The 23,307-nt window shown below is 39.7% G+C and overlaps 1 protein-coding gene across 11 annotated transcripts in view; it reads left to right on the forward strand.

The window, feature by feature from the left end:
- The window catches only part of PAK1 (p21 (RAC1) activated kinase 1), a 148,721-nt gene that overhangs the window by 80,617 nt on the left and 44,797 nt on the right, over positions 1–23,307 (forward strand). For 5 of the 11 annotated variants that reach the window (XM_017948785.3, XM_017948786.3, XM_009186979.2 and 2 more), the window contains exons 2-6: positions 1,777–1,987; positions 13,927–14,027; positions 14,533–14,680; positions 19,600–19,637; positions 21,456–21,518. In XM_017948785.3, coding sequence (XP_017804274.1) covers positions 1,798–1,987; positions 13,927–14,027; positions 14,533–14,680; positions 19,600–19,637; positions 21,456–21,518 — 540 coding nt within the window. In that variant the 5' untranslated portion in view covers positions 1,777–1,797. The remainder of the gene's footprint in view (positions 1–1,776; positions 1,988–13,926; positions 14,028–14,532; positions 14,681–19,599; positions 19,638–21,455; positions 21,519–23,307) is intronic. The other 6 variants (XM_017948790.2, XM_031653089.1, XM_009186982.2 and 3 more) reach the window with 3 other exon arrangements.

Below are 23,307 nucleotides of genomic sequence, written 5' to 3' on the forward strand. Positions count from 1 at the left end.
TCATTACTCTCTAAAGTACTGTTGTGTTTAACTCCAAAGAGCTTATATTTTAAATAGTCATGGTTAAATGTATAATTTCTACTGCAGCATGGAAGACTAATGAGAAATATTTTTAACTCTGGATACATTCATATCTATCCATTGTCAAGGACATTTATTTATTTTAAGGTAATAACATATTTTCATTAAAACTATTGATAACATGTGATAGGGATTCCCCCCCCCATCTTCCTTTTTCTTTTCTTTTCTTTTCTTTTCTTTTTCTTTTTCTTTTTCTTTTTCTTTTCTTTCGAGACAGAGTCTCCCTCTGTCACCCAGGCTGGAGTGCAGTGGTACAATCTTGGCTCACTGCAGCCTCTGCCTCCCAAGTTCAGGTGATTCTCCTACCTCAGCCTCCTTAGCAGCTGGGATTACAAGCACCCGCCACAATGCCTGGCTAATTTTTGTATTTTTAGTAGAGGGGCGGTTTCATCATATTGGCCAGTCTGGTCTCAAACTCCTGACCTCAAGCGATCCGCCCACCTTGACCTCCCAAAGTGCTGGGATTACAGGCATGAGCCACCGTGCTTGTCCTATCCCGTATCTTTTAGATTTTATTCTACTGTTTCTCAGAAGTAGTGGAGATTTTGCCAGTAAATTCTGTACCATATTAGGACAGGATGGTTACTGCATTGACCGTTTTATGTTTTGAAGAAGAAAGCCAAGCACAGTGGCTCTCACCTGTAATTCCAACTGCTTGGGAGACTGAGGCGGGAGGATTGATTGAGACTTGGAGTTTGAGACCCACCTGGGCAACATAGAGAGACTCTTGTCTCTAAAAAAATTTTTTTTAAATTAGACGGGCATGGTGGCGCATGCCTGTAGTTCCTGCTACTCTGGAGGCTGAGTGGGGAGGATCTCTTGAGCCCTAGAGTTTGAGGCTGCAGTGAGCTATGATTGTACCACTGCACTTCAGCCTGGGTAACAGAGCAAGAATCCTCTCTCTCTCTCTCTCTCTCTCTCTCTCTCTGTGTGTGTGTCTCTGTCTCTCTCTCTCTTCTTTGTAAAGAACAAGGTAGAATTTTAGAGGAGGGAGACACTGGAGAGATTATATAGTCTCAGGGGTTAGCAAACTTTTGCTGTGAAGGGCAAAATAGTAAATATTTTAGGTCTGTGGACATACAGTCTCTGTTGCAACTACTAAATTCTGCCAGTATCGGGTAAAAAAAAAAGCCATAGACAATTTATAAATGAAGGGTGTGACTGTGTTCCAATAAAACTATTTACAAAAACAGCAACTTTGCTGACCCTTGATACAGTCCATTCCCGAGAGGGAAAGTGTAACTTGTCTAAGGTTATAAAATTAGAGGCTGGCAGAAAACCGACTATGTGGAATGCTGTTAGCAGTTTTATTTAATCTTCACATAGATGAAAAAATGAAACCTAAGAGGTTAAAGAATTTCTCTAAAGTTAGTAAGTGGTACTGGGATTCACACTTATTTTTTGCTAGACCAAATATCTGCTTTCAGCTACATCGTAATGGTTTTCCATGCTCTTCAATGTCCCAGAATGGGAATGCAAAGAAAAGCAAGACATTGTGATTTTTCATTAGTGCTTGGCACATAGTAGGCATTTACATCAGTGAGTGTTAGCAATATCATGGCATGCAGTGGAAGGACTTGAGCTGAACCCTGAAGGAAGGGCTGTATAATTTTGATTCTTTGCAATTTTTTAACATGTATTTCCTTTTGGTCAACAATAATAAAGGAGTTATATTTTTCTTATTTCTGATTCTAGTAGCTGCTGCTGGTGGTGACAATGTCAAATAACGGCCTAGACATTCAAGACAAACCCCCAGCCCCTCCGATGAGAAATACCAGCACTATGATTGGAGCTGGCAGCAAAGATGCTGGAACCCTAAACCATGGTTCTAAACCTCTGCCTCCAAACCCAGAGGAGAAGAAAAAGAAGGACCGATTTTACCGATCCATCTTACCTGGAGATAAAAGTACAGTATTTGATTTTATTCTCATCATTTGTATGCTTTAAAAAAATTATTTTGGGTAACCTGGATAAAAGATCTGTTGTCTTTGACTTAATTTTCCTTTAATGCTTTTTTTTTCTGGTTAAATATTTCTCTTTCTTCCGACAGTGGCTGAAACCAAATGGAAAATAGACCTATTTTTATACTGTATTAACTATATCTGAGCAAAACTGTAAGAGAATAATTATGCTCTTGCCAGATTTGGGACAATCTGAAGTGATTTATTTATTTTTAAGTTCTTAAACTGTTTAGGAAGTCACAAAATGTAAGAAAAATTGGAATGTCTTTTTTTGGAATTTTTTCCCCCTGAATTAGTTTCAATTGGAAATGTTTTCTTTCCAAAATCTTGATTGCCTTTTCTTTATTCCGACTTCCTGGTCCCACTTTCAGGTTTGGGGACTACATATCAGTAAGAATGGCAAGTAACAGCTGAGAAAAGGATGCAGAGATAACTAGCATTTAGCATGAGTTTACTATGAATAAATTATCCTGGGCAGCCTCATTTCCTTTTTATTGATAAAACTTCTATTAATAGAATAATAATCATAGGATAAATAGTGTTGATTTTAACACTGTTAATTTAACAGTGTATATGAAAAAGTCGCCAAGATCCTTGTAGACAAGGTTGTAAAATAAAGGTTTTGCTATCCACAACAGAAGATCACTTTTGTTTGATACCAAAAATGTTGACTTAAGTGGCTGTTGCTCTGAAGTAAAGTTCTCTCTCCGTATGTTTGTGGGCCCTGTTCTTATAGCGTGCTAAAGATACTGGCTTTCTGTGTGTAAGTAGTTATCATGAGCTTCTAGTTTAGATGTAGCTGGGTCACCACTTACCAGCTTTCTCATCTTAGGCATGTCAGTTAACTGCTTTGACCTTTATTTAGTTTCCTATTTCAGAAGTGAGATATCATTTCACAGGGTAGTTGTGAAGACTACATACAAAGTTCCTAATAGAGTAACTTCTACACAGAAGGTACTTAAATGTTAGTTCTCTGTCTCTTTACTCCTTTGTCTCTGTCTCTTTACTCCTTTGTCGATGAATAGAAACTGGGAGGCATAGCTAGTAGACTACATGGTAAAATCAGAGCTGAGATTCTGAAACAGTAGGGCAGATACAACAAGCACAATGGTGGATTGCAGAAAACATCTCATGTTGTAGAAAAAATATAATTGCCTAACTGCAGATCAGGGGAGATGGTAGATGGTAGTGTCATTAGCCAAATAGGAAACACAGAAAGAAGGAACAAATTGGGAGCGTTGGTGATTGGAGAGCAGGGAAGATGATGATTTCGGACACATAGCTTTTATATATAGATACATCTTATGAGCAGACTTCATGTATTGTAATGTTTGTTGTAAAACTGAAATGAGACATAATGAGGACTTTTAATGAGTACATTGGGCTTATATCTTTTTGTGTATGAATCCTTCTACTCCACCTTCCCTTCCCTGTGGGTTTGGGGGGTTTGGGTAGAAAAGAAGGCCAGGCACAGGGGCTCATGCCTGTAATCCCAACACTTTGGGAGGCCGAGGTGGGAGGATCGCTTGAGCTCAGGAGTTTGAGACCAGCCTGGGCAAAATAGCAAGACCTTGTCTCTACTAAAAAAAAAAAAAAAAAAAGATCAGGCATGGTGGTGTGTGCCTGTAGTAACAGCTGCTTGGGAGGCTGAGGCAGGAGGATTGCTTGAACCTGGGAATTTGAAGCTGCAGTGAGCTATGATCATACCACTGCACTCCAGCCTGGGTGACAGAGTGAGATCCTGTCTTTAAAAAAAATAAAATAGGCCGGGCGTGGTGGCTCACGCCTGTAATCCCAGCACTTTGGGAGGCTTAGGTGGGTGGATTACCTGAAGTCAGGAGTTCAAGATCAGCCTGGCCAACATGGTGAAACCCCATCTCTACTAAAATACAAAAAATTAGCCGGGCATGGTGTGGGCGCCTGTAATCCCAGCTACTCAGGCGGCTGAGGCCAGGAGTATCACTTGAACCCGGGAGGCAGAGGTTGCAGTGAGCCAAGGTCACGCCATTGCACTTTGGCCTAGGCAACAAGAGTTAAACTCCATCTCAAAAAAATAGATAAATAAAATAAAAGATGTGGATAAGTTGCTTAACTTTGATTTCCTGACTAATTCATTCATATAGTAGCTGCCAACTTCCTTGGTACGAGGGCTATGATCTGAGGCAGTGTTAAATGCCCTGCAATCTTCTTCCACATATATAGCCACTTTCTTTATCCCTCAATTTAGATGTGTATTTATTTTTAATATTGTATCTTATCAACCAGTATTCTTGATCTCTATAAATAAATAGGCTTTCAGCCCAAGTGTCTACATGTAGTAAAAGAGAACTTTTTAAATTAAAAAGTTTAAATTGTTCTTGCTGACTCAAACTAGAAGGGTAATAAAATTCTCATCCAGTAGGCATCATCAAAACTAAAAACATTTATGTTTCAAAGGGCATCATCCAGAAAGCAAAAAGGTAACCCACAGTAGGGAGAAAATTTTCCCAAATTACATATTTTATAATGGATGTGTATCTAAAATATGTGAAGAAGAACTATTGCAAGTCAACAACCAAAAGACAAGTAATTTTAAAATGGGCAAAATATGTAAATAGACATATCTCCAAAGAACATATACAAATGGCCAAGAAGCACATGAAAGGATGCTCAAATCATTAGCCATCAGGGAAATGCAAATCAAAACCACAATGAGATACCACTTCACACTCACTAGGATGGCTATAATAAAAAAGATAATAACAAGTGTTAGTGAGGATGTGGAGAAGTTGCAACCCTCATAATTGCTGGTGGGAATGTAAAATGGTGCAGCCTCTGTGGAAAACAGTCTGGCAGTTCCTCAAAAGGTTAAACATAGAGTTACCAGCAGTACATGAATGTTTATAGCAGCATTCATAATATCCAAAAAGTGGAAACAACCCAAATACCCCATCAGCTGATGAATAGATAAATAATAAAATGTGGAATATCCATACGATGAAATATTTGGTAACAAAGACATGAAGTTCTGATCCATGCCATGACATGGATGAACCTTGAATGCTGCGTTAAGTGAAAGAAGCCAGTTAAAAGGATCACATGTAATATGATTTTATTTGTAGGATATGTCCAGCATTGGTAAATTCATAGAAAGAAAGTAGATTAGTGGTTGCCTAGGGCTGCAGAGAGGGAGAGGCAATTAAAACTAGGAGATGATTACTAAGAGGGGTGGGGTTTCTTTTTGTAGTGATGAAATGTTCTAAAATTGATTTTGGTGATACCTGTCCAGCTCTCTGAATATATTAAAAGCCATTGAATTTTACACTATATGAGTGAATTGTTTGGTAAGTGAATTATCTCTCAATAAAGCTGATTTTTAAAAAAGAAGATTCCTGTCTGAAACAGCAGATGGAAGCAGAGCCTTCGGACATCATTGGGACCTGAAGGGACAATCTTATGTGCTAAATGGGAAAGTGGGGGTCCAGATATTGGGATTATAGTCTTGGTTCTTCCATAAATTGGCTGGCTGATTTGGGTCAATTATTTCTCTGTAGACGTCAGTGCCTTCATCTAGAAAAGGAGAGAGAGCAGTAGGCATGTGCAGTTTCTTTTAGCTTTAGAATCCTATAATTACATAAATGAGAGATTGCAAAGGCGTGGTTAGATCAGGCTTGTCTATATAGGTGAGAAGAAACTAGGCCATTGTAAAGTACTTTATTCAGTGATGCAGCTCTAGAAAATCCTAGCTGAGTAACCCTAGGCTAAATCTGATCTGAAAATACATCTCATAACCTCAAGATCAAAACTGCATCTCTGTAGGTTGAGGGCATAGAGGTAGGAAACATACAGAGTTATAAGAATTTCTCGCAAAATGATCTAACAATCTTTCATCCTTTGGGTATAGATTTTCTATATTTGCCCTGGGCACATAGGTTTCATCCCTTTGCTTTAAGACCCTTGATGGCTATAATTAATGCATACATCAAAATGAAAGAAGTCTGAGGTGTTTTTCTTTTGTTTGAAACCTTTGATCAACCAGTAAGCTACTCAACTTAGTCCTAGAAGGATACACAGCAGTGTTGGTAGTCTTTGAAGTGGTATGCCCTTCAAGTAGTATTTGAGCATTTATACCAGCTGCATAGAGTTATATCTAGAACTGGACTTGTAACACAGATTGAGTCCAGCCACTGACATTTGTTAACTCTGATTTATTTTTTAAATTTCATTTCAATATCCTTACTTCCCATTCACCCTATATCATTAGTAGGCTTTTGTCATTTGACATAGTAGATATAAAAGCATTTTCTAAACTAAAATGCAATACAAATAGGAGGTTTGTTTTTTAAAAATGGAAACCTCATTTATTGTTTTATTTGATACCTACATCAACTCATTTTTAGTTGGGGAGGCTAAGGCTTAGAGAAAAGTAAGTTGCTCAAGGTCTCACAAGTGGCAAGTGGGAGGGCTGAATATGGAACTAAGTCTTCCTAAATTATCTGTTCCATTGTCATATAACTGTCTCTCTTAGTTCTCAACCCTGATTACACATTGGACTCACTTATGGTGCTTTTAAAAAATACAGGGCAGGGTGCAGTGGCTCATGCCTGTGATCCCAGAAGTTTGGGAGGCCAAGGCGGGCGGATCACTTGAGGTCAGGAGTTCTAGACCAACCTGGCCAACATGGCGAAACCCTGTCTCTACTAAAAATACAAAAATTAGCCGGTTGTGGTGGTGGGCACCTGTAATCCCAACTACTCGGGAGGCTGAGGCAGGAGAATCGTTTGAATCTGGGAGGCAGAGGTTGCAATGAGCCAAGATCATGCCACTGCACTCCAGCCTGGGTAATAGAGTGAAACTCCTTTACAAAAAAAAAAAAAAAAAAAAAAAGTGGCCGGGCGTGGTGGCCCACACCTGTAACCCCAGCACTTTGGGAGGCCAAGGCAGGCGGATCACTTGAGGTCAGGAGTTCGAGACCAGCCTGGCCAACATGGTGAAACCCTGTCTCTGCTAAAACTAAAAAAATTAGCTGGACGCGGTAGTGGGCTCCTGTAATTCCAGCTACTCAGGAGGCTGAGGCGGCAGAATTGCTTAAACCCGGGAGGCAGAGGTCGCAGTGAGCTGAGATCACACCACTGTATTCCAGCATGGGTGACAGAGCAAAATTCTGTCTCAAAAATAAATAAATAAATAAATAATACTAATACCTGGATTCCATCCAGACTTTTGGAGTCAGAATCTCTAGAGGAGTTGTTTTGGGTCTGTAGAGAGATTTTTGGGAGATGAGAAAGAAGAATGATCTGTGGGCTGCAGTAATGGTTGAGGTTTGAGCTGCCAGCGGGTAGAATGTCTTTGGGCATTACCTAATGCTGACCTCTCTAGCATGGCTTCAGTATGTGCCTGGGGGATGCATAAATGATTGGAAAGAGAAGCTGTAATTGAGGGCCTGTAATAGGTGATGCTGAGTTGCAGAATTCCATGTGGGAAAGCCTGGTTCCTGTGGTTAGGATCTGGAGCCTTTGGTTTATTCTAAGAAGTCTTTCAGCATTTAGTTTGAAATCTTTTTCTGGCTGCATTTTCACAAGCAAAGTGGAATTCTCTGAGCTTGGGAAGAGTTTAGCAAAGTTAATTTTAACATTGGACTATGTCAGTGTTTATCTCTCCAAGTTTGGAACGTTTTACTGCCTTGAGCTCAGATTAGCTCAGTGGAGCCAATGAGAGGTGCTGCTTAAAAATAATTTTTTAAAAAAAGGCCAGTGATTTGTGCTAAAACTTTGATGGCTATACTGAGACAATGGGATTTTGCAGTGTCAGCCTCATTTCCCATGCTATCAGAAGGCCAAGTGGTCTAGGTCAAAGATAGGGTTAAAATTGGGATGGGTGAGGCCGGAAGCTTGTTTTCCCACTTTATTTTCTCAATCCCAAGATCTCTAGATACATGAAATCAAGATGATTCTTTCCTCTTTCTCACCTCAACCACAGTTTCTCTGTCTTAATGAATGGGCTGAGAAACCTAACAGTTTTTTATATTAATGACAACTTATGTTTGTAAAGTTCTTTAGTTTACAAAGCACATATATTTTCTGTAACTTAAAGAATTCTTTTTTTTTTTTTTTTTTTTTTTGAGACAGAGTCTCACTCTGTCGCCCAGGCTAGAGTGCGGTGATGGGATCTCAGCTCACTGGAACCTCCGCCTCCTGGGTTCAAGCAATTCTTCCTGCCTCAGCCTCTCAAGTAGCTGGGATTACAGGCACCTGCCACCACGCCTGGCTAATTTCTGTATTTTTTAGTAGATGCGGGGTTTTACCTTGTTGGCCAGGCTGGTCTTGAACTCCTGTCCTCGGGTGATTCGCCCGCCACGGCCGCCCAAAGTGCTGGGATTACAGGCATGGGCCACCGCGCCCAGCCAAGAATTCTTAACATAGTTGTAGGAATCCTTATTTAGATATAAGTCTTCTGTCAGTTATATATGTTACAAATATCTTCTGCTGTGCTCTTAGCTTTTATTAGATTAAGTAAATTCCCCTGTAATCTTAGACAGATGCTTGGCATGATGCGAGATAGAATTTTAATATGGTCAAATTTATTAGTTATTTCCTTTCTAATGCTTTGTGGTTCTATTTTGAAATCTTTAGCTACTCAGAGACTTGATTTTTCTATTGAGTTTTCTATATTCATGTACATGAGCACATTATTTGTATATTGTAATAGTTTTTTTTTTTTCTTTCTTTATAATCCTCCTTTTCTTTTTCTTGCCTAATTGCACTGGTTAATACCTTCAGTACTATGATGAATAGAAGTGGTGATGAGGAATACCTTTCTCTTGTTTTTAATCTCAGGAAAAGCTTTCAGCATTTTAGAATTAAGTATGATGTTTTTTCCAGAGTTTTTGGTAATTACCTTCTATAAGATTAAGTAAATTCCCTTGTAATCCTAGTTTGCTAAGAGTTTCTAATCACGATTGATATCACATTTCAGCAAATGCTTTTTTCTGCATTAATTGAATTGATTATATATATTTTCTTCTTTATTTTCTAAATGTAGTAAATAACATTCACTTTTTTAAAAAAAATTGAGATATAACTCGCATGCCATACAAGTCACCATCTTAAAATGTACAATTCTGTGGTTTTCGGTATATTCATAAGATTGTACAACCATTACAACTAACTTCAATACATTTTCATCGCTCCAGAAAAAAAACCCCATACTCATTGCAGTCATTCCTCATTTCTCCCTTCTTCCCTGGCAACCACTAATCTACTCTCTGTCTATGGATTTGCCTATTCTGGACATTTCATATAAATGGAATTACACAGTATATGGCCCTTTGTGACTGGCTTCTTTCACTTAGCATAATGTTTTCAAGGTTCATCCATGTTGTAGCATGGATCGGGACTTCATTCTCTTTATGGCTGAATAATAGTATATGGATGTACTACATTTTATCTGTTCATCACTTGAGAGACATTTGGGTTGCCTTCACTTTTTGACTGTTATGAATAAGCTGCTATGAAAATTCACATACAAGTTTTTGTGTAGACATGAGTTTTCACCAGATTCCTGCAGACATATTTCTAGTCATCATAAAATATTTGCTACCGCAGCAGTAGTCCCAGGGATACTATAACCCTGGGATATGGGACCATCAGGATCCTGGGTTTGCTTTATTTTCTCCATTGTGTCTTCCCTCAGTCTGAAGCTCATAGTGCCTTCCTGCCTGCAGTCATGTGCTTTGTGAATCTGGTAAGAGTTTATGAAATTTGGTTGACTTGCTGAACAGGTGGAAAGAAGAAAGAAAGATCACACTGTTTACTTCTCTTGGCCTCTGCTTATTCTGTTTCTTTTGGAAATGCCCTTTCCCATCTCGGTCTGGCTAACCCCTGTTCATCCTTTATGACTTCTTTCAGGTATTATCTTCTCCAGAAAAGTGGTTTATTACTTACCTTCATCTGTATGCAGAGCATGCACCATTGTCCTATTTTGCAGATTGAAGGCTTGAAACTCAGACTTTTCCAGGGTCACCCAGTGAGTTACTGGCAACCATAATACTGAATCCTTCCTCTGAGATTCTTTCCACTAACAGAAATTTCTTTTAATTCCTTGACCTCAGCTGTTTAGCTCCTGGGTTTGTGGTGATGAGCCAGTGAGACAATGACTGGCAGAGCTTGGTGAAGGGCTGTACACAGGTGAAGGGGATGATTGTTACTTCCCAGAAGGGATTAATTGGGTTCCAGGTGGCTCTAGGACTGTATGACTTCTCCATTTCTCTTCTGTATTCCTGCCTCTTGAATCCTGTTTTCTGCTGGTGATCCTCAACTGGTGAATACTCAGTCTAAATATTACACAGTACCAGGCCGGGCACGGTGGCTCATGCCTGTAATACCGGCACTTTGGGAGGCCAAGGTGGGTGGATCACCCGAGGTCAGAAGTTCGAGACTGGTAAACATGGTGAAACCCTGTCTCTACTAAAAATACAAGTAGCCAGGTGTGGTGGTGGGTGCCTATAATCTCAGCTGCTTGGGAGGCTGAGGGAGGGAGAAATTGCTTGAACCGGGGAGGTGGAGGTTACAGTGAGCCGAGATCATGCCATTGCACTCCATCCAGCCTGGGCAACAAGTCTGAAAAAAAAAAAAATTACGCAGTACCCAAGCTAAATCCTGCCACCTAGATTTCCCCATTCCTTTTACTTCTCTCCTTTCCCACTTCAGCCAAGTCATTGCTATTTTTGTACTCCACTATGTTAAACTGTTATTTCAGTTAGTAGTTGATTCCAGTCAAATCTCAATAGGGATCGGGGTATAATAAAGAGTGAAAGACTTGATCAGGTGGACTTACAGTCATGTGCTCTGTGAATCAGGACAAGTCAACTTACTTCCCTGGGTCTCTTTCCTCAGGGAATGGGATTACATGGTCTCTAGAATCACTCCCTAATACTTTCTTTATTTATTTTTTGAGACACAGTCTCACTCTGTCACCCAGGCTGGAGTGCATTGGCACAATTTCAGCTCACTTCAACCTCTGCCTCCCGTGCTTTACCCTCTTGAGTAGCTAGGATTATAGGCACGTGCCACCACGCCCAGCTAATTTTTGTATTTTTAGTAGAGATGGAGTTTCGTCATGTTGGCCAGGCCAGTCTTGAACTCCTGATCTCAGGTGATCTGCCTGCCTCAGCCTCCCAAAGTGCTGGGATTACAGGTGTGAGCCACCGCGCCTGGCCATTCCCTAATATTTTCTAGAGTATTCTTCAATCCAGTAAGCCATGTGCTGGATTGAAATTCAGAAGTATAGTGATTGTAATTGGAAGTGATAATGTTGGTCCTCAAGAAGCTTACATTTTGGATTTTTAAACTGGCAAGGAATCATATAAGACAGGAAATGACTAGATGCTTGGTGGTGTAGCAGACTCAGTGTCTTGGGAATTAACAGGAAGAAGAAAGGTCAGGAAATCCTTCCTGGAAAAAGTGGGACCTGAGCCAGTCTTTAAAAGATGGCTGAGATAGGGAGAAGGAGAAGAGAGTATTCCAAACAAGGAGAAGAAAAAGTGAGCAAAAACTTGGAGGTGGGAATGTGTGAGGTATATTCAAAGGTTGCAGGGTAAAGAGTGCTCAGTAGAAGCAGAGCTGACTTTAGCATTACCCTGTGTGTTCATGTATTAAATGATTCCATTTCCCTGGAACTCTTTTCTGTAAACTACTCATGCTTTGAGCTAACTTTCTTTTTGGGCGTCCTTTACTAAAGTTTCTTCTGCATTTGACAGTTCATGCCTGTGATGTATTATATAGTATATCAATTATATATAATAGAACTAATGTATAAACATGCATAGATATAAAAAATAAAAATTGAAATAAAACACAAATATAATTGTACTTCCCTAAGTGACTAGATCAGAGGGAATTTAGAAACAGAAAGTAGTTCCAAAGCCCTGCCACATGTTCCAGTGCATTATGGCTATGAGAAAGACAGATGGACTTATGTCATAAAGGACCGCTTGACTTGGGGCCCTGGTATACCCCTTAGCCTTGTCTTTCTCAAAGCAGCTGCTTCTGAGAGGGAAATTGCCAAGTACATAAATAGCTTAAACCCTAGCACTTGGCATGTAGGCAAATGGTTCTCATTAAGAGACTGAAGAATGAACCTTTGGAATCAGACCTGGGTTCAAATCCCAGCTCTCAGTAGCTGTATGAGTAAATTATTCAGTTTCTTCATCTGTAAAATGACAGTAGTAGTATTTATCTCATAGGATTGTAAGAATGATGGTAGTAATATCTATCTCGTAGGATTGTAAGAATGAAGAAAAATACTATATTGACATCATTTTTGTATACATAGCAAATTCTTAATGTCATTTCTTCTTATTACACTGAAGTATGTTTTCTTGATTCAACTTGAAATGTTTTAGGGGAGGTAAAATAGAATGTAAAGAACCTTGGCTTTGATGCCAGACTTTTTGGACTTTAATTACTTAATGATTGTAGGCAAGTCTGTTCCCAAATTTTCTAATCTGCAAGTAAAACTTGCCTCAGGATTGTGGTGATTGTATTACATGATATGTATGAAATACCTATTTAAAACTGTGGAACGCCGTCTCAGGAAGGAATCTTAACTGCAGAGCTTTGAGAAGGCATAGCTTCTTGTTTTCATAGACTCACAGAATGTAGGCGCTTGAGGGACCCTTAAGATCATCCAGCTCATACTCGCCCTTGTTTAGATGAGACAGCAGAGATCCTGGTCTCTCTCTCTCTCTCTCTACGCACGCACACGCGCGCATATTGTGGTAAGGTAGAGGTGAAACTGGCTTGAACTCTAGACCTTTTTGTGTTTTCCTTCTCATTTTGCTACCTTTTATCAGGGTTATGCTGGGTCTGTGGAGGTATTAGAACTTCAGAATTTCTTTTGGTTAGTGTATTGAGCTCCCAGACAACAGGATTTTAAAATAAGGTTCACAGGTGCTGGGTTACAAGTGTTGTGAAAGTCAGGCCAGAGCTGCTGAAAGGAACATTTATTCCTGCCCTGGAGAGAATTTTTGTGTCTTAGGCAGATTCCTTGAACTCCTTGCCCAGTTGAGGTAAATGTCTGGTCATTTTTTCCTTTCTTCACTTACTGTCTGAGCACCTACTTTGTGCCAGGTGTGTGCTAGCCTCTGGGAAGCTGTGACTAATTTGACATGGCCCCTGCACTTAGAATTCAGTCTGGTATGGAAGATAAACACTTACAGTAGTCAATTACTATTACATATATTGGGTGCTATAGGAACAGAGAGGGTAAAGAACTGCCCAGCCTAGAGATCAAGGAGGGCTTCACAAAAAAGAAGACTTACCCTATATCAACTGGGTAGTTACTGGTAAAACCAGGACTGTTAACTCTGACACACATTCTTTTTGCCTCTCATTTTATTTTATTTTATTTTATTTTATTTTGAGACAGGGCCTCATTCTGTCGCCCAGGCTGGAATGCAATGGCATGATCTTGGCTCACTGCAACCTCTACATCCTGGGCTCAAATGATCCTCTTGCTTCAACTTCACAAGTAGCTGCCACTACAGGCATGCACCACCATGTCCAGCTAATCTTTGTATTTTTTGTAGAGACAGGGTTTTGCCATGTTGCCTAGGCTGGTCTTGAACTCCTGGACTCAAGCGATCTGCCTGCCTTGGCCTCCCAAAGTGCTGGGATTACAGGCATGAGCCACCATCTTACTTTAGTTCAACAAGAAATTAAGTCTTTAAACATGCATTGAGTATCTGCTCCAATCCAGGTCCATAATTGGGGTCTTCAACATATGTGAAATATTAATAGATAGACTTTGCCCTCTCAAGGAGACTACAGCACAATAAAGAGCTAAAATAAGCCTAAAAACAATAATGTTCCTGTTTTTTATTTCCTTTTCCCTGTTTCTCTTGCAGCAAATAAAAAGAAAGAGAAAGAGCGGCCAGAGATTTCTCTCCCTTCAGATTTTGAACACACAATTCATGTTGGTTTTGATGCTGTCACAGGGGAGTTTACGGTAAGTCCTGGGTCACAGAAAAGTCTTTAGTCTTTTAGAGCTCTGGCTGTGCACTGTTAGATTTAACCCTTTCTCATCTTCCTGATGCTTCTGTCTTTGCCTGAGACCCTGATTACAATTTTCTCACATTCATCAGTGGGACACTTGCATCGCTAAAATTGTATCCAGAGAAGCCTTTCCATCTCCATTCTTTAAATAATAAACCTCTGTTAAGTGGTAGGCTTGGTAGCAGGCTCTCTGTGGGGCACTGATCATGCAGGAACAGCATCCTATCCTACCATCCTGGAGGTATAGCCTGGTGAAGGAGCAGACATCTTAAGAAATGACTAATACAATGAGAAAGATATTATAAAAGAGGCTTATGTAAACTCTGAGGGTATAGAGAGAAAGGAATGACTAACAAATGCATCTTTTGCTGCTAGCAAGTGTCAGAGTTAGCTCTGATGTTCTTTCAGGGTCCACTGTGATTGTGCCTTCCTGTTAGTCTTGCATGTCTCTCTTATAGGGAATGCCAGAGCAGTGGGCCCGCTTGCTTCAGACATCAAATATCACTAAGTCGGAGCAGAAGAAAAACCCGCAGGCTGTTCTGGATGTGTTGGAGTTTTACAACTCAAAGAAGACATCCAACAGCCAGAAATACATGAGCTTTACAGGTATGAAAACTGTGTCCCAGGCAGTCTCAGCAAGAGATGGTTTTAATCTGGATGGGAAAACTCACATGCCTATTGGTCTGGGATAAGAGAACAAAGTAGTTGAAAGAGTGGAAGTGGCACTTTAACTAACGTGGAATTTTGGAATTTGACAGCCAAGATGATGGACTTTGCATCAAACTTAAGTCTTCACTCTGACACTGCACATGTTTTTTTAAAAATAGTATGGTATTATATAGAGAGAACACAGATTTTGTGCTAGAAGGTCTAGATTCTGACCCTTACTAGATTCTAACAGTCGCTTCATTTCTTTGCGCCTCAAAATGGGAATAATTCCTATCTCAAGAGGCTGTAGTGAGAAATGATTGGGCACAGTGCCTCACGCCTGTAATTCCAACACTTTGGGAGGCCGAGGCAAGAGGATCGCTTGAGGTCAGGAGTTCGAGACCAGCCTGGGCAACATGGCAAAACCCTGTCTCTACAAAAAATACAAAAATTAGCCAGGTGTGGTGGTGCATCCCTGTGGTCCCAGCTACTTGGGAAGCTGAGGTGAAGGGATCACTTGAACCTGGGAGGTGGAGGTTGCAGTGAGCAAGGATCACACCACTGCACTCCAGCCTGGGCAACAGATTGAGACCCTGTCTCAAAAAAAAAGAGGTTATAGTGAGAAATAAGTGAGCCGACAGATGTGAAAGTTCTTTATAAGTTGTAAAACATCACCATAGAAATGTAACTATCATTATCATCATTATTGTTAATATTATTATTAGTTATTTAATAACACTAATAATGTATGTCTTCCTCAGGGAACTAATTTTTATTAGTTAAATGAAAAACAGGCCATTAAATAATAAATTTCTTTACATGTACCCTCAGTAGAAGGGACTATATTTTTCAGAGTGTTTTTAATAGCAGAATTGGGATTAGAACCCAGGTCTCCTAATTCCTATACCATCACCTTTTGAATTTACTGCTTGCCCCTAATAATGTTATTTGGAGGCTCTCCTTCCACAGAGGACCAACTTTCTCCCTTGTTTTGCAGGTGTGAGAGCCAAAGAAGGCCTTTCTAATATGTTAAATTAATAGTGGGCTAATCTTTTAATTTCCAGGCTCTTTACTCATGTTGCCTCCTTCAAATGGCAGTATTGTTGGGAAGGTGAGAACCAGGATGAACTAGGGAATTTGAAGGATGCTTTCCCCAGCCAGTATCTGGCTTGTTTCAAGGGCACAGATGGTGGAGATGACAGGCTACAGCTTCACTCATGCTGCCATGGTGGTGCCCAGGAGAGGGCCATGCATGTGCCCAGCAGTATTTCCTTCCTCTCGTCTGGCCCCGCTGAGTCTGTCTCACTTCTTCCATTGAGGGACTGAGTCATTTCAAGGAGGAATTGGGGTGGAGGGCTACTGAGTGGGAAAGTTTTCTAGTCAGGAAATTAGAGTTTATGTTAAGGAACTTGTCATGGAAACATCAGGTTAGAGGCTGTCTTTGAAAACCTCAGTGGCTAAGTCTTGGGAAGGATCTTTCCTGTGTGTATGTATGTAGATATGTGCTAGTGGCATGTAAGTGTGTACGTAAACAGAGGCATAGCCCTATGGGTTTGCATATATTTGGAATTAAAGCCCACTTAAGTATTCATGAACAAAGATAAAGTCCACTCAGGTATTCATGAACGAACATATGTATAAATATACACATTCAGGTAATTATGTGTATGTTCATTCATGCATGCATATATGAATAATATTGAGTGTGTATGTACAGATACATGTGTGTACATCTACCTTTGTATGTACAAATTTGTGCACGTATGTATATATATATGTATGCCAGAATTTTAATTTTCTGTAAGTTGAAGACTAGGGCCAACTCTAGGCAAAAGTGCATATTTGGCACAGGTTTTTTAAAGTGTCATATCTCTCCTTTCCCTATTTGCCATCCTCTCATACTATTAGTTATGATAATACTACCTCAATTTGTATATGCTCACATGTGAATTACCTCACGTGATTTTTTTTTTTTTTTTTTTTTTTTTTGAGACAGAGTCTTGCTCTGTCACCCAGGCTGGAGTCCTGTGGTACGATCTCAGCTCACTGCAGCCTGTGCTCCTGGGCTCAAGTGAGTCTCCTTCCTCAGCCTCCTGAGTAACTGGGACTGCGGGTGTGTGCCACCACACCCAGCTAATTTTTGTGTTTTTAGTAGAGATGGGTCATCATGTTGGCCAGGGTGGTCTCGAACTCCTGACCTCAAGTGATTTGCCCGCCTCAGCTTCCCACAGTGCTGGGATTACTGGCATGAGCCACTGAGCCTGGCTCCCTCATGTGATTCTTATGATGGCCTTAGGAGACTGGCAGGGCAAGGACTATTATCCTCCTTTTATATATGCAAAGAAATTAATTAGACTCAGAGAAGTTAAGTGACATACCCCAAGTGACTCAGTTGATACATGATGGAAATGTATTTTGACTTGGGCCTTTAACTCCTTTGCTGCCTATAACCCAAACACAATCCTCCATGCTAATTTTGGTCAAGTGTTTCTATTTTTTCAACACTTCATTTTTTTTTTTTTTTTGAGACGGAGTCTCGCTCTGTCACCCGGGCTGGAATGTGGTGGCGCGATCTTGGCTCACTGCAACCTCTGCCTCCTGGGTTCAAGCAATTCTTCTGCCTCAGCCTCCCAAGTAGCTGGGACTATAGGCGCACACCACTATGCCCAGTTAATTTTTGTATTTTTAGTAGAGACAGGGTTTCACCATATTGGCGAGGCTGGTCTCGAACTCCTGACCTTGTGATCCACCCACCTTGGCCTCCTAAAGCGCTGGGATTACAGGTGTGAGCCACTGCGCCCAGCAACACTTAATTTTTTATACCGGTTAGTAGCTAATGTAATAGGGAAAAAGTAGATGAGATTGACAACGCAGCTGGGTCTTAGCCCTATTTTGCCAATGACTTATGTGACCTTGAACCAATCTTTTTCCTTTTCTGAACCTCATTTTAATCATCTGTAAATGAAAGTGCTGGAAGTACTTTCTGTTCCGTCATTCTGTGCTTTGGAATTTGATTTTGATATATAGTTCATCACCTTTGAAGGGAGTGTTTACTTATTTTTTATGTGACATAACAAGTATACTTATTACCAAAATACCCAATCTTCAAAAATACTAGCAGTACATAAAGTTGGGGGTAGTGCAGCGAAGGCATAGTGTTGTACTCTGCCAAAGTTGATAGTCTTCTGGACAAGAAAAAACAAATGAATTATGTTTAAAGTATATCCTGAATTTATTTCTCCAGAATACTGCTAGCTATTCTGGATTTGTTATAAGAACATGTTGTCAGAGCTTGCCTTATTTCCTGCTGTGTGGGTTCATGATTTGCTGTAGGGTCAAAGAAGCTGTATCTAGCACTTTTTATATGATGGAATTGGGATTGTACATTCTCTGGGCTTGGTTCTTGGTGAGGAATATATTGGATTTGGTAGAATATTTCTCCTCCTCAATTCCATTAGTGGTGAATTGGCAAAGTCAGTTTTTCTTGGACCCATGGGAATTAAAGAACAAAACTGAAGACATTAACTGGTCTTTAAACTTATTTCTTGCTAAGATCTCCGTTGGGTCTCTCTTTCATATTTTATGAAGTCTAAGATACCACTGATTGTAAGATGCACAATTATTTCCATACCAATCAAGGAAAATAAAGCTGCCAATTAAACCATAACATGGATGGTAGGACACACCTCTGTTTCAGAGACTTTAATGTGAAAAATGTACCTCTCAGAATCAATGAAACATGGTAATTGCTTCATTGAGGGAGCTTGAGTCTATTCTTGGAAAACAAGACCCTATCTTTAATTAGACTTGACAGGATTAATACCTGTCTTTTCCTCAACCTTAGTCCTTTTGTCCCTGTGGGCAGTAGATATGGATATAGAAGGATCCTTTATGAAAGCTGAAGCTGGAGACTGGCCATGATTTGGCATGGATGACTCAGGGGTGGTGCTATGGATTCTTTCCTTTTCTTTTAGAACGCAGATTTTCTTAGCTATTTAAGCCTTACAGTGATATAGCTGATGATGTGGATACAGTTTAGCATAGTATTTAGAATGAGACCAGAATTCGAATCTAATTCCTCTCTTTAACCTGTGTGTACCCTGGACAGATAGCAGTCATGTGCCACAACAACAGACCGCATATACAATGGTGGTCTGATAATATTATAAGGAAGTTGAAAAATTCTTATCACCTAGTGATTACTTAAGTTTAAAATAAATTTAGTGTAGCCTACGTGTATACTGGTAATGTCCTACTTAGGCCTTCACATTTACTCATCACTCACTCAGTGACTCACCCAGAGCAACTTCCAGTCCTGCAGGCTCTATTTATGGTAAGTGCTTATGTAGATATATCCTTTTATTTACCTTTTGAACTATATTTTTATTGTACCTTTTCTATGTTTAGATATACAAATGCTTACCATTGTGTTACAGTTGCCTACAGTAACATGCTGTACAGGTTTGTAGCCTAGAAAGCAATAGGCTATACAATATAGCCCAGGTATGTGGCAGGCTATACCATCTAGGTTTGTGTAAGTACACTCTATGATGTTCCCATAATGACAGAATTACCTGATGACACATTTCACAGAGCATACCCTATTGCTAAGCCACACACAACTGTACTTAACATCTCTGAACTTGTTTCCAAATCAATAAAAGTAGATACAATAACAGTACTCAGAGCCATAATGAGGATTAAAGAAGGTGATATGTATAATGCGTTTAGCATGATATCTAGCCTGTAGTACCAGTCATACTATTACTATTCTCTGAATCTGGCATGTGCTTGACCAGATAGACTTCTTTTGCTGTCAAGAAAGAATTAACTGTAATTGTTTATTGACTAAGTCCCTTGTCTTTCTTCCTGTGCAGATAAGTCAGCTGAGGATTATAATTCTTCTAACGCCTTGGTAAGTATTTACTCTATGTTGATGTGGGCAGACGTGGAGGTAAGGATCAAGACGGTGTGGCAGAGGCAGAGCCTGAGCTGGAGGCACTCATATTAGTCACTTCTGCACCCTTGGCCTCAGAATTCCTATCTATCCAATAAAGAAATTAGATATAATAAATAGGAGTGTCCCTTTCAGCTTTAATGTCCTAGAAATTCTTTCTTTGTGATAATTTTTTTATTTTTAATTTTTATGGATTCATAATAGTTGTAAAATGTTCTAGAAATTCTGGAACCAGAAGATATGGCTTTAGGTTCAGTTTTTTAATTTGTAGCTTTGAACCTTGGGAAAGTCAGTTTGCCTCTTTGAGCTTCAATTTCTTCATCAATAAAATGAGAATGATATACTCTGCCCTTACCTGGACGTGTCTTCAGATACCTACATTTAGAAGAAAATTTCCTCTTTGGTCTATGGAGTCTGCAAAACCAAGATTAGTACTAATTGTTGAAGGGAACAGATTTTATTCATTTAAAGTCATTCATTCTGTCCTCTGAAGTTGTAATGAATGCTTTGACACTCGAATGGATGTTACAGAAATCATGAAGAATTGGCTGGAGATTAAACTAGAGGATCTCTGTGTCTCTCTCAACTTACAAATTCTATTTCCCAGGGCAATTACAAGGATAAAATGCGATGTTGATGTATTTTAAAGGGTCCTATAAATAATAAATTGTGATGCATGTAAGAGAATACTGCCTTTTTTTTTTTTTTTTAAGAGATGAGGTTTTGCTCTGTTGTCCAGGCGGGAGTGCAATGGTGTGATCATAGCTCAGTGTAAACTCAAACTCCTGGGCTCAAGTGATGCTCCTGCCTCAGCCCTCTGAATAGCTGGGACTATAGGCATAAGCCACCACACTCAGCTAATTTTTAAAAAGTTTTGGTAGAGATGGGATTCTCATTTTGTGTTCTCAAACTCCTGGCTTCAAGTGATCCTCCTGCCTCGACCTCCCAAAGTGTTAGGATTACAGGTGTGAGCCACCACACCTAGTTGCTATTTATTTTTTACATCTGATGTCTCTTGTACATAGGTGGTTATGCCATTCTGATTTGCTAAACATTTGCAAAAGCCCTAGTTTATACTATGCCAAGTCCGGTGTGAATAAGTGACATTACAGAGATGGTCAGACATGTCCCAATACCTAAGAACCTCCCAGTCTTGAGGTTGAAGACCTCAAGCAGCCAATTCTTCATGATTCCCATTTGTGCTTGAAGGCACAGACAGATAATTATAGTGCAGCATGCTAACCTTCATGAAGCCAGGGGCTGTTTCTGACTTGTTAATTGTTATACCGTTTGCATCTGGCAAGTCTTGGCATTTGGTAAACATTTACTGAATGAAAGGTTGGAGGTGTCAGAGAAAGCTTCCTGATGGTAAAGTCTGAGTTGAATGAGTTAGTTATCTAGAGCAAAGATTAAGGGGAAATGCGGATATTCCACACAGAAAGAGAATAGCATGTGTGTGGGCAAGGAAGTTCATGAGGTATACTTGCACAGGGAACTGCGAAGTGGTTTGTTATGACTAGAATGTGAATTGTGAAGGAAGTAGAGGTGGGCGATGAGGAGGAGTGGTAGTGGTAAGCGGGACAAATCATGTAGGAGTTTGACTTATCTTAAAGGTGATGAGAAGCTTAAAGAACTTAAGCAGGAGAGTGGTTAAGTTCTAACACAATACCGAGTCACCATCAAAATACTTTGAACCATGCTTCCACCGTGGGTACTGGTTTATTCTGAGTCATTTTTACACTTATTGATTATAAAAAACAATATTCACATGTTCAGTGCCTTGCAACCTGTTGGATCCTTTCTTACCGACTCTCTGAATCCTCACAGGAGCTTACTGAGGTAAGTTATTATCCTTATAGATGATAAAACTGAAATGGAAAAGAGTTAATGGCAGTAGGCATCTGATTCCCAGCCTATACTGCTTTCCCCCGCTTCCTGCTGCCTTTCATCAAATGGAAGAGATGTAATTAAAAGATGGGAAAGAATTTGCAAATACAGGATCTTTGAATAGTAAATTATTGAAGAAGAGGCTTTAAGCCGAATTGTGCTTCATGGCTCAAATGTCTTTATGCTTTTGTGGGAAGAGTGATAGCCATCAATATTGAGTGCCTACGATGCACTGTGTTAAAAACTTTATATAAGCATGATTAGCCTCACAATTACCTATGTAGAAAGTATTGTCATCTCCATTTCATAGGCAGAAAAACAGAGTTTCCTGAAGACTTATAATTAGAACCACATTAGAACTGGGGTCTTCTGAATCCCAGTTTGGGTTTCTTTTCACTGTGGCAAGGAACAAAAAAAGATGTCATTGAGGTCTTATAAAGGAGACTGCAGTAAAGCTGTAGCTATGTTGTTTGTTATTGAGGAGGAAGAGCCCTGGGGTTCATGCCATATGGCAGGGAGGATAACACCTGCTTGGTAAAAACTTGTACTGGTTTAGTATCTACAATTAAAACTACTAAGACTGTGAAGGACATTGTTCTCCCTCAATTCAGAACATTTGTCCAGCACTAGCTCAGTGCTCTATATATCCTTACTAGTTTTACATGGAGGAAATGTTTTGTATTATGGTAGCATGTCATTATTTTCCATATTGGTTTCACACAGATGATTCCACTTGTGAAATAATCAAATACAATTGCTGCCTAAGAAATTAAGACTCAGAGAGATTAAGTGACTCACTCTCTACGTTTGACTGAGTTAGTAGTAGAAACCAGCACAAAATTCTGCTCTCCTGAGCATTCATGTATTCACTCACACCCTAAATATTGAGTTAGTATCTTCTTTATGCCAAAGTACAGGTGACACAAAAATGAACGTGCACTATCTTAATCCTTGAGAAAAAAAATTAATGACAGACTGGGGAGAGAAGGGCTGCAAGAAAGGCATGAATAATGTACAATGGGGTTATATTTGATGGAGTGATTTATTCTGCTCTGAAGTACAAGGAAGTTTGCAGAGTTCTTGGGCCTTAAAACATTGTTCGTTTAACAAACATAATCTTAAAGTCCCTTTTAGCTCTAAATTCTGTTATCTGTGGTTCACTGGTCTGAGATCTGACTCTAAGATTCCATGGCATTTTAATGCCTGATTCTCATTTATAAAATGAATAGTTACCACATGATAGGTTCTTTGGGTGCTGAGAAGTCAAGGACTAGTAAGATCTCTGCTCTTGGTCTCACAGTTTTTGTGGTGAATCAGAACGTGTAAACAAGGATTTATAATACAGTGTTAGGTAAGCATCAGGTAATGATACCAGGCAGAGAAAAAGGCAGTGCTTTCCTGTGTGATGGACAGCATGGGTTAAGGATCCAGTATGTTAGGCCAGAGAGCTTGGACTTTATGCTGGAGCTGAGGGAGTGTTTTAAATAGAAGATTGATGTAGTTGGATATGTGATGTCTAAACTAACATCTTAGATTTCTTTAGAAATTGGATCAAGATAGTAAACTGAATTCATGTGCCCATCTCTCTTGCTATCTCAAATTTCTTAATTTCAGAAAAGATTTCTTAAAAATCAAATTAAAAGCAATGCTCTAAAACAAAAGCATGACGTAAATCAACTGTTGTGAGGAATTCATGGAAGATAGAAAGCAGAAAAGGTCAGATTGATCAGAGCAGAAGAAG

Source organism: Papio anubis, chromosome 12 (genome assembly GCF_008728515.1).
Source record: "Papio anubis isolate 15944 chromosome 12, Panubis1.0, whole genome shotgun sequence".
NCBI lineage: Eukaryota > Metazoa > Chordata > Mammalia > Primates > Cercopithecidae > Papio > Papio anubis.